Source organism: Rhinatrema bivittatum, chromosome 2 (genome assembly GCF_901001135.1).
Source record: "Rhinatrema bivittatum chromosome 2, aRhiBiv1.1, whole genome shotgun sequence".
In the NCBI taxonomy this organism is placed as follows: Eukaryota; Metazoa; Chordata; class Amphibia; order Gymnophiona; family Rhinatrematidae; genus Rhinatrema; species Rhinatrema bivittatum.
The window spans coordinates 771,873,744-771,885,949 of record NC_042616.1 but is presented as its reverse complement, the minus strand read 5'-3'; the positions used below and the strand labels follow the sequence as shown (position 1 = coordinate 771,885,949).

Below are 12,206 nucleotides of genomic sequence, written 5' to 3'. Positions count from 1 at the left end.
CTTCTGTCCGTCAACCAATTTGCAATCCAGGTCACCACCTCGGCACTCACTCCTAAGCTTCTCGTTTTATTCACCAGTCTCCTGTGCGGAACCGTATCAAAAGCTTTGCTGAAATCCAAGTAGATGACATCGAGCGCTCTTCCTCGATCCAATTCCTTGGTTACCCAGTCAAAAAAGTCAATCAGATTTGTCTGACAGGATCTTCCCCTGGTGAATCCATGATGCCTCTGGTCCATCAATTCTCTGGACTGTAGATAGTTCACTATTCTCTCTTTCAGCAGTGACTCCATTACTTTTCCCACCACTGAAGTGAGGCTAACCGGTCTGTAGTTACCAGCCTCCTCTGGTCCCACTCTTGTGAAGCGGGACCACCACTGCTCTTCTCCAATCTCTTGGTACCACTCCCGTTTCTAGGGATCTATTGAACAGGTCACACAGCGGACCCGCCAGAACATCTCTGAGCTCCCTCAGTATCCTTGGATGAATCCCATCAGGCCCCATGGCTTTGTCCACTTTCAGATTCTTTAGCTCTTCCCATACATTTTCTACTGTAAAAGGATTTTCATCTCTTCCACTTCCCTCCAGTTTGTTGTGTAGAGATGGTCCTTCTCCAGGGTCTTCTTTAGTGAACACAGAGCTGAAGTATTCGTTTAATATTTCTACCATTTCTTCATCTCTCTCCACACACTGATCATTACCACCTTTCAATTTCACTATACCACTTTGGACTTTTCTCTTTTTGCTGATGTATCTGAAAAATGTTTTGTCACCAGTTTTTATCTCCTTGGCAATCCTCTCTTCCGCTTGACTTTTTGCCAACTTGATAAATTTCTTTGTCTCCCTCAGTTGAAACAAATATTCTTCTTTGTGCTCCTCCCTTTGGGATCTTTTATATTTCTTGAATGCTGTTCTTTTAGCTTTAATTTTGTCAGCCACCTCCTTTGAGAACCAGATAGGTTTCAATTTTCTTTACATTTCTAACATATAGAGCAGTTGCCTTGGTGATTGCTCCTTTTAGATTGGTCCACTGCTGATCCACATCTCTCTCGTTCTCCCATCCTTTTAGTTCTTCCTCCAGGTACTTCCCCATTTCCTCAAAGTCCGTGTTTTTGAACTGTAAAACTCGGGTCTTTGTGGTTCTTTTCCATATTCTTTTAGTGATATTAAACCAAACCGTTTGATGATCACTGGTGCTGAGGTGGGTGCCCACCTGGACATCAGAGACATTATCTCCATTAGTGAGCACTAAGTCGAGTATAGTTCCTTCTCTCGTGGGTTCCAATACCATTTGTTTGAACAAAGATATTTGCATGGCATCCCCTATCGCTCTACTATTTTTAGTTTCTGCAGATGGGATTTTCCAGTCTACATCTGGCATATTAAAGTCACCAACGATCACCACTTCTCCCTTCTTACCTATTTTATGGATGTCTTCAACCAGATCTCTGTCCAGCTCTTCCTTTTGGTTTGGAGGCCTGTAAACTACTCCAATATAAATGGACGCTCCATCATCTTTTTTTAGGTCGACCCATAGAGCTTCTTCCTTACCCCAACTTCCTTGCAGCTCAGATGCTTGGATGTTGTTTCTGACATAAAGAGCCACACCTCCCCCTTTTCTATCCTCTCTGTCCTTCCTTAACAAGTTATAGCCTGGTGTTGTTGTATCCCATTCATGAGATTCTGTGAACCATGTTTCTGTGATAGCAACAATGTCCAATTCTGCCTCAGTAATTAGGGCCTGCAGATCTGGGATTTTATTTCCCAAACTATGAGCATTTGTGGTCATAGCCTTCCAGGTACTCTCTTTAAGGTTATTGCTTTTCCTGGACTCCTTATGAGACTTTAGTTGAGATTTGGTATTCACTTCACTCTTTCCTTTTGCAGTTGTGCCACTGTTGACAGAGTTATCCATCTCAATTAGATTTTTCTTTTGGCTATGGATCTTGAAATTCTGCATGCTGTGTGTTTTTTTTCTCTTTTCTGGTAACACTTCAATGTTTTTCTCAAGAACTTCTTCAGCTTTTAATATAGAGAAGGCTTTTTGTTCTTTTTGCATTTGGTACATTGTGTCTCCTCATCACAGGTCTAATTCTACCAGAGCCCACCGTAATCCTGGATTTTAAAGAATTTCTTAATGACCTGTTTGAGTGGGGGGGTATACCTGTTGGCTGCCCATCTGTCAAGAATAGGTGACTGTGGGTCCTACCTGAGCCTAATGAATCTCTTTTTCTTGACTCCTGGTTTTTCTGTGATATTGGGGAATTATTTTCTGAGTAATGCAATGTGGGTGTAATTCTTGTAATTGAAGCTAATTGAGCTTTAACCTCAGTAGGTACAGAGTAGGGCGACCAAAATGATAAAGGGGATGGAACAGCTCCCCTATGAGGAAAGACTAAAGAGGTTAGGACTGTTCAGCTTGGATAAGAGACGGCAAAGGGGGGATATGATAGAGGTGTTTAAAATCATGAGAGGTCTAGAACGGGTAAATGTGAATCAGTTATTTACTCTTTCGGATAATAGAAGGACTAGGGGGCACTCCATGAAGTTAGCATGTAGCACATTTAAAACTGGCGAAAGTTCTTTTTCACTCAATGCACAATTAAACTCTGGAATTTTTTGCCAGGGGATGTGGTTAGTGCAGTTAGTGTAGCTGGGTTTTAAAAAGATTTGGATAAGTTCTTGGAGGAGAAGTCCATTACCTGCTATTAATCAAGTTGACTTAGAAAATATCCACTGCTATTACTGGCATCAGTAGCATGGGATATACTTAGTTTTTGGGTACTTGCCAGGTACTTGTAGACTGGATTGGCCACTGTTGGAAACAGGATACTGGGCTTGATGGACTCTTGGTCTGATCCAGTAAGGCTTGTTCTTATGTACTCCCAAAAATGTGGTGAAAACGAGAATAGTGGGTGAATTTAAAAGGGGATGGGATAAATACTGATGATCCCTAAAGGCTTGAGGTTGATAATGAAGAAAAGGAGTGTAACCTATGTTAATTTTAGGTATAATGTTTTTGCATGGGGGATAACCTGCACAGTATTATGGGCCGCCCTAAAAAAAGATGATGCATCTGTTTTTACTGACGTGGTGTACAGGCCTTCAACTCAGACTGAAGATCTAGACAGAGCTCGGGTTGAAGACATCCAAAAGGTGGGAAAGAAGGAAGAAGTTTTGATCATTGGAGATTTTAATCTACCGGATGTAGACTGGAGAATAGCTTCTGTGCAATCTAGCAGAAATAGAGAGATAGTGGATGCCCTGCAAGGGGCTCTGTCCAACAAATGGTAAAAGAACCCATGAAGGGAGGGAGTTTAAAGTCGATCTAGTGCTCATTAATGGGGATAATGTCTCTCATATCCTGGTGGGTGCCCACCTCAGCACCAGTGATCATAAAACAGTATGATTTGATATCGCAAATAGGATACGGAGAACTCACACAAAGATCTAAGTTCTGAATTTCAAAAATACGGACTTTGTTAAAATGGGGAAGTACCTGGAGGTAGAACTAGAAGACTGGGAGAAAATGAGTGAGGTGGAACAACAGTGGACAAAACTAAAAGGAGCAATTACAAAGGCAACAAATCTACGTTAGAAAGGTAAACAAAAGAGAAATAAGAAACCTATCTGGTTCTCAAAGGAGGTGGCTGATAAAATGAAAGGAAAACAAACAGCATTTAGGAAATATAAAGGTTCCCAAAAAGAGGAACACAAGGAAGAATATCTGGTGAAACTGAAGGAGACTAAGAAAGTAATCAAGAAAGCAAAAGGTCAGGTGGAAGAAAGGATTGCCAAAGAGGTAAAGCGAGGTGACAAAACATTTTTCAGATACATAGGGGAAAGGAGAAAGATCCGAAGTGGTATCGTGAAATGGAAAGGTGACAAAGATCAATGTGTGGAGAGAGACGAAGAAATGGTGGAAATATTAAACAAATACTTCAGTTCGGTGTTCACTAAAGAAGACCCTGGAGAAGAACCATCTCTAGATAACAAGACAGTGGATGGGGGTGGAGTAGATGAAACTCCGTTTACAGAAGAGAATGTATGGGAAGAGCTAGTAAAACTGAAAGTGGACAGAGCCATGGGGCCTGATGAGGTTCATCCCAGGATTCTGAGGGAGCTCAGAGATCTGCTGGCGGGTCCACTGCACGACCTATTCAATACATCCCTTGAAACAGGAGTGGTGCCGAGTGATTGTAGAAGAGCAGTGGTGGTCCCGCTGCACAAAAGTGGGAGTAGAGAGGAGGCTGGAAACTACAGGCCGGTTAGTTTCATCTTGGTGGTGGGAAAATTAATGGAAAGACTTCTGAAGGAAAGAATAGTGAACTATCTACATTCAGGAGGATTGCTGGACCTGCGGCAGCATGGATTTACCAGGGGAAGTTCCTGACAGACTAATCTGATTGACTTTTTTGATTGGGTGACAAAAGAATTGGATCGAGGAAGAGCGCTCGATGTCATGTACTTGGATTTCAGCAAAGCTTTGATTACGGTCCCGCATAGGAGACTTGTGAATAAAATGAGAAGCTTGGGAGTGAGCGCCAAGGAGGTGGCATGGATTACAAACTGGTAGATGGATAGAAGGCAGCATGTGATGGGAATGGTGTTAAGCAGAGTGCTGCAAGGATCGGTGTTGGGACTGGTCCAGTTCAATATCTGTGAGCGACATTGTGGAAAGAAGGTAAAGTTTGTCTTTTGCGGATGATGCTAAGATCTGCAACAGAGTGGACTTAGTTTTCTGCTAAGAGTAGCAAATGCCATGCAGGTTACCCCCATTCATTCTGTTGCTGGGCAGACTGAAGATGCCAGGCACAAAATGCATGAGATCCTCTAGTTCGTGGAGCCTCCTAAGGAAATCGTGGTGGTCCCGGTACACACGATCCTTAAGAAGTTGCTGCTGAAGATATGGGAACACCCCCTCACAGTGCCTCCCGTTAACAAGAAGGCAGACGGGGGTCTACCTCATCCAGAAGGCTGCCAGATTTGATAATCAGCTGCCTCACCAGTCAATGGTGCTCGAATCAGCTCTCAAGAGGACCCATTCATTGGCACCCCTGGGGAAGGACCACAGAGCGATGGATGTTCTTGGGATGGATGTTCTTGGGAGGTTCCAAGGCACCATGCTTATTGCTCGCATCGCTGCCTACCAGCTCTACATGAGCCAATACTTATGGAACATCTGGAAGCAGGTGCAGAAGGTGGCTGAACAGCTGCCTCAACAGCAGCAAGACACCCTCATGTCACAGGTGCACAAGGGTCTGGAGTGCGGAAAACACAAGGTCTGTGTAACCTACAATGTTTTTGAGATGGCATCGAGAGGCACCTGCAGCATGGCATGGCTGTGGGCCTTGGATCTCCGACTGGAAGTACAGGAAAGACTCGCTTATGTGCCATGCATTGGAGAGAATCTCTTTGGAAATAGGGTGAGGGATGCTGTGGGCCAACTTCAGGACCACCATGAAACTCTCCAACAACTCTCTGCTAGTACTCCAGACCCATCCTCATCATCCAGAAGGCCAATGAGACTGGGACCCAAGAAATCTTTCTTTCACCAAAGGAACTACTATCCCCCGCCTCCTCAATCCCATCAGCACCATCAGAGCTCCCACAGCTGCTCCAGGCAGCAGAAAGCACCCAAGCCCCATCCAGCTCCTCAGTCAACTCCAGGGACAAGATTTTAACTGGGCCATAGGGAACATTAGCCAGTTGCCCATACCCAGGACAATGGACTCTCCAGTCCGGGGTAGGCAGTGGATCTTTGCGAGCCAGTGGCCCAGTATAACCTCAGACCAGTGGGTTCTGACCATCATCAGGGGTACCTATTAAATCTATTGGGTGTCTCACCAAATTGTCCTCCCTGCCCACATTGGGGGCCAGTTGTGCAACAACAGGTACCTCAAGTGGAGATTTCCTCCCTCTTAACGGCCAGAGCGGTGCATCTGTGACCTGGAAGGTCATATTTTTGGTGGCGGTTACTTCAGCGTGCAGGGTCAGCGAGCTCAAGATCTAAGTGATTTATCTATCTTATATTAAGTTCTATCATGACACTGATCTTGCCTACTCACGTTAAGTTCCTGCTTAAGGTGGTCGCAGATTTTCATCTTAACTAATCAATCATCCTATCAATATTTTTTCCTAGGCCTCATTCACACCAATGCGAACGAGCACTGCACAATTTGGACTGCAAGCGAGCCTTGGCGCGAATGGGGCTTAGGATAGAATATTGATAGGATGATTGATCCACCCCACTTTTTCTTTCTTTTGATAAGAATAGGTTGGGTGTTGCTGTTCCCAAACAATATTAAATTGGTTAGCAGATTGCATCTCTGCACAGATGGGACTGCATCTTGGGGGTCATGTCGAGGCTTATTCTGTCAAGAGCCATAGCAGCATCAGTTGCCCACTTGTGAGCAGTTCCCGTGGAGGAGATCTACAAGCCTGCAATGTGGAGTTCTCTCCACATATTCACAACACATTACTGTCTGGATAGGGATGGCTGACAAGACTGTAGGTTCGGACAGTCTGTCCTTCAGAACCCAAATCTCCTAACCTAGAACCTGTTGTTTGGGTTCAAGCAGTCTCTCCCGTGTTACCAAAAGTCCCATTGTTGTACCCATTGGTACATGTTAGGTGTCTGTTGGTCCCCTACTTTTTGTTGGGAAGCAGTCTGTAACTAAGGATTCACCCATGTGTGGGGACTACATCCTGCTTGTCCTCTGAGAAAGCAGGGTTGCTTACCTGTAACAGATGTTCTCCAAGGACAGCAGGGTATTAGTCTTCACGAAACCCACCCACCACCTCATGGAGTTGGGTTTCTCCTATTTTTTATTTTATCATAATTATATGTTACGAGACTGAAGAGGGACCCCGCATGAATGTGTGGTATAGGGCCTGCTCGGTGTGCCTAGTCAAAGTTCTAGAAACTTTTGACATAAGTTTTCTGTATTGGGACTCCATCTGATGATGTCACCCATGTGTGAGGACTAACATCTTACTGTCCTGTGAGAACATATGTTACAGGTAAGCAACGCTGCTTTATGGAGGCTCATGTTATGGAACAGTTTACCGCATACTTTAAGACAGATTACTAATGTAGTATTTTTCATAAAGCAGTTGAAAGCTTGTTTATTGCTGATGCATATTCTTCCAGTGTTTGTTTGCTTTATGATTTTGTTAACTGGTTCTGATGATCTTATTACTTTATGGTTTTACTTTTTTGTGCATTTGACTGTGTGTGTTCTTATTGTCATGAAAATTGTTTGTTACATACTTTAATTAAATGTTTTTGTGTTTTAAACTGCAAACCAACCTGTACAATATGCTTGGAGAAAAGCAGTGTAGAAATGTATAAATAAATAAATACCACCTTTATTGTTGGGCTTTTAAAAGGTATCACAACCTTTTAAGGCTCCAACGGGCTGATGCAATACAGTGCGCTCAGTCGGGCACACTGGTTAACCCGTGGAGGATGCGCGTCCACAGCCCCTTATGCTATAAGGGGATTAGCGTGTCCAATCCCCCGCAAAGCTAATTGTGCTGATCACATATAAATTCATGTCGATGAGGCGATTAACTATTCCCCCGCCCTGCCCCGATGCGCAAAAAAAAAAAAATGTGCTCCCGACGCACCCATTTTTACTCTCCAAAACTAACGCATACCCTGGAGCAGGAGGAGCCCAAAAAGTAGTTCCTCTGATTTAATATCGTGACGATATTAAGTCAGAGTTGCTGAAAAATTAGAACTGCCCAAAAAAAACAAAAAATTAAAGAGAAAAAAGTGTGGCTGCAGTCAGGTTAAAGAGCATCCATTTTCCTAACCTGTGGCTGTGCACAGGTTAGGAAAACGGGCGCTCATAAATTGAACGTCTGTTTCCCTAACCCGCTGACAGCTACCTTTCCTGGGTGCCCGCTATCAAGGAGGCGCTAGGGGTGCACAATTTCCCCTATCGCCTCCTTTTTACCATGGCAGCTGATTTAAATATTAAATCAGGTGTCCCCGAGAGGTCAATCAGCGCACGTTAGGAGAGTGGGTACTCAATCATGAGTGCCCGTTCCATGTGCACCGACAATGCATCGACTTGCAAGTAAATATGTAGCTAAGTGCAATGCATCCTCACTGGAAGAAGGTGCAAACTAGATGACTTATTGAGATCCTATTTAGCACTGTTTTTCTCATTCTGCGATTATGGAAGTATACATTTTATTTGTTTTTATTTATTTAAAATTCGTATATACTGCTTTCATCTTTTTAACTTGTTACATTTACAATTCACAGTAACAAAAACTATTTGCAACAGAAATGAATGTTGGCTTTCAATCTTTTCTTTCTTTTTCCAGATTGGACATATTGAAGGACAACCAGAGCGTAAAGGAGTCTTCCCAGTGTCTTTTGTGCATATTTTATCAGACTAGCCAAATAAGCAACTTGAGCTCACCTTTCATGCGAGACCAGCTTTCCAGTAAAGATGAACAGCTGCTGCCTCCTTGTAACCTTGTGCATAATTGTGTAAATAGTAGCTGCTGTTACAAAATAGGAATTCATTTAAGGTGCACCTGATGATATGAAATAAATATATATGTACTGTAAATATATTGTGTTATTCTGCCTTTGCCAGTATTATGGTAGCCTTGGAAACTGGCATTCCTTATTGGGTTTGCTGAAGCCATCTTTGGCATCTAGCACTTAAATCTCTGTCTATGCTGTTAAAATGTGTATGCCCTGCCAGCTTTCCAAATATAGGCTGCTTCAAACAGCAGTTTAATTGTATAGAATTGACTCTTAATACCTAATATCATCTCAGTATTCTCAATCATTTTACCAAAAATAAAACATTAGCTATGGATTAGGTTCTGTTTTCATAGGAAACTGCTTAGGCCTATGTAAACAACATCCTATAGTTACATGTGCATAGTTTACAATTATGAAATCCACTTTGGTATTTATTATAGAAAAGGAGTGATATAGATTTAAAAATGACTGAAATATTCACTGACTTAACAGTGGCATTTTATGGTGAGTACTTTGCAGTTCATAACTTTGTTAGTGCACCCATACCAAGCTATAATTTCAACATCCTTATCATATCATAAGATAGCAACAGAAATTGTTGTCATCTGAAAACTTATTTGAGTAGAGACAAAAAATATGAATATTCAAAAGTATGTATACAATTTCCTGAAGGTTTACACCATTGACCATTTAGTAGCTAGAGATTACTAGAAAATATTAAGCTATGTTGACCTTATGCATGCATTTATACATTTGATACTAGCTTACTTGAAGGCTGCCTTTTATACAGGAGTGTGCCACTGTAGTCAGCAGCCGTCACTTATCTCAAGTTGAACAGTGAGGTATTTCAATTGAAATGGAACTCTTAGATTAACAACAGTATTTGTTTACAGAAAATTAGGTTCATTAAAAGGGTGTCCTTCTACCTTGTCAAAAATTGTAATTATGTAATCTGTATATGATAATTTACTTTCATAGTGTTAAATCTAAAATTAATTTAAAGTTGTAAAAATGAATCATAAAATCAGAGTAAATATGGAGATTTACTGCATTATTTCAGACCAAGGGAATTTCTCTGCTTCTAGTACTCTGTCATAAATTGTAAGGTTCTCATTTAAAAAAAATGTTTTGTAGCTCTAGCTTAAGCACCATGTGGTAGATAAATTAGCATATACTCCTGCGTTTAAGAGTTTTTGGAAGGATTCATTTGATGTGTTGATATTTCAAGAATGCCATGAAATTGCAGTGCTGGGACACTGATTCCAGGTGTTAACTCATTTCGTGTTCATAGGAAAAGAAAATGCAACATTGAGCAGACTATTAAAGACATAGTAATTTATTTGTTTTACTGTAGTTGTCTTCTTAAAATGGAATCCAGTGGGATCATTGTAACTAGTGTTGTCTGATTCTAAGTGTTTTGACAACTGTATGTATTCATTAAGTAAGGCATGCGCAGATGGGTTTTTTTTATTATAATCCCACATGAGTCTTATAATAAAACAATACAACTTTGCTGAAAGGGAGATTCTTCTCAACTGTGCATAGCTGTAGTCAGTGAATATTAATTTAATTCTACTTAAATGACAGTATATCTAAAAACTGATCTGACAAAATTTGCATGAAAAAGAGATCAAAGAAAATATTTATGAATGGTTACTGGCAAATAATTTTTAAAGAATTGCTTTATTAGCTTCATGACAAAACGTTTATTTAAAAGAAAATTATACATTGTGAATGGATGAACAAACCTATAGCTTTTTCCATTGTGCAGGGCTACCAGTTTCAGTATTTTCAAATTACATCATGCTGGTTCTTATTGAAAGAATCAGGTCCTGGATTTATTTAGCATTCCATTTTACCCATTAATAAAACATTTTAAGTTGCATTAAAGAAATAGTTGCATTGATTGTGGTCCAATGTGTTACGTGTTTTAAGAATGAACTAGTGAAAACAAAGGGGTTGATTTTAAAAGGTGCGCATGGGCGTCCACATGCGTGAGGTTCCCGGCAACCGTACATGGATGCCCTGATTTTATATGCGTGCAGCATCATGTGCATGTTATAAAATACAATATCTGCGTGCACATACACACCAGACTGTATAATCAGTGTGAGTGGGTGCCCCACTCACACACACGGGGGGATGGAGTTTTTCAATTATGCGTAACAACACGATTGGCATTTTTGCCAGTTCCCTCTGTCCGCTCCAATTAAGGAGCGAACTGGAAGGGAGCTTCCCTACACCCCTATCTAACCTTCCTCCCTTTTCCCCTCTACACTCCGACCCCTAAATCTTCCCTAGTTAACACTTTTAAGAACATAAGAAATTGCCATGCTGGGTCAGACCAAGGGTCCATCAAGCCCAGCATCCTGTTTCCAACAGAGGCCAAAACCAGGCCACAAGAACCTGGCAATTACCCAAACACTAAGAAGAACCCATGCTACTGATGCAATTAATAGCAGTGGCTATTCCCTAAGTAAAATTGATTAACAGCCATTAATGGACTTCTCCTCCAAGAACTTATCCAAACCTTTTTTGAACCCAGCTACACTAACTGCACTAACCACATCCCCTGGCAACAAATTCCAGAGCTTTATTGTGCGTTGAGTGAAAAAGAATTTTCTCCGATTAGTCTTAAATGTGCTACTTGCTAACTTCATGGAATTAGCAAGTAGCGCAAGTAGCACCCCCTAGTCCTTCTATTATTCGAAAATGTAAATAACCGAGTCACATCTACTCCTTCAAGACCTCTCATGATCTTAAAGACCTCTATCATATCCCCCCTCAGCAGCCGTCTCTTCTCCAAGCTGAACAGCCCTAACCTCTTCAGCCTTTCCTCATAGGGGAGCTGTTCCATCCCCTTTATCATTTTGGTTGCCTTTCTCTTTACCTTCTCCATCGCAACTATATCTTTTTTGAGATGCGGCGACCAGAATTGTACACAGTATTCAAGGTGCGGTCTCACCATGGAGCGATACAGAGGCATTATGACATTTTCCGTTCTATTAACCATTCCCTTCCTAATAATTCCTAACATTCTATTTGCTGTTTTGACTGCTGCAGACACTGAACCAACGATTTTAAAGTATTATCCACTATGATGCCTATGTACACCAGTACATGATCTTCGGTATATAAAAGTCTATAAATAAATAAATAAATAGATAGATAGATAGATCTTTTCCCTGGGTGGTAGCTCCTAATATGGAACCTAACATCGTGTAACTACAGCAAGGGTTATTTTTCCCTATATGCAACACCTTGCACTTGTCCACATTAAATTTCATCTGCTATTTGGATGCCCAATCTTCCAGTCTTGCAAGGTCCTCCTGTAATGTATCACATCCATGCCTCTATGAGCAATGGTGGTCTAAAAAGCAAAAAGGGAGATTTATCAAGCTACAATAAGGCTATGACATGCATTAAACAGCATATATTATACATTAATGCTGTATAATCATGTGATGTTTGACTGAAACCTGCCCCTATTATAATGAGCTGCTTTCACTGGAATTTGCATGCATGAATTTTGCAAATCCATGCAAAGCAGCTCATGCATTCCTACAGAAATCCTTTGTAAATAAAATAATACTGCTGACTGACATTTTTTAGCCACGTTATTTTCTCTACACCTTTGCCAGATATGCTATTCCTCCGCCGAAGCACCGAGACCCTAATGCAGGTCCTTATGCTCCCA

General features: G+C 41.4%; 1 protein-coding gene across 10 annotated transcripts in view; it reads left to right on the top strand.

The window, feature by feature from the left end:
* ASAP1 (ArfGAP with SH3 domain, ankyrin repeat and PH domain 1) overlaps nucleotides 1–10,403 on the top strand; it is a 975,348-nt gene extending 964,945 nt beyond the window's left edge. For all 10 annotated transcript variants that reach the window (XM_029592039.1, XM_029592032.1, XM_029592035.1 and 7 more), the window contains one exon: nucleotides 8,338–10,403. In XM_029592039.1, coding sequence (XP_029447899.1) covers nucleotides 8,338–8,412 — 75 coding nt within the window. In that variant the 3' untranslated portion in view covers nucleotides 8,413–10,403. The remainder of the gene's footprint in view (nucleotides 1–8,337) is intronic.
* The last annotated feature ends 1,803 nt before the right edge of the window (nucleotides 10,404–12,206 follow it).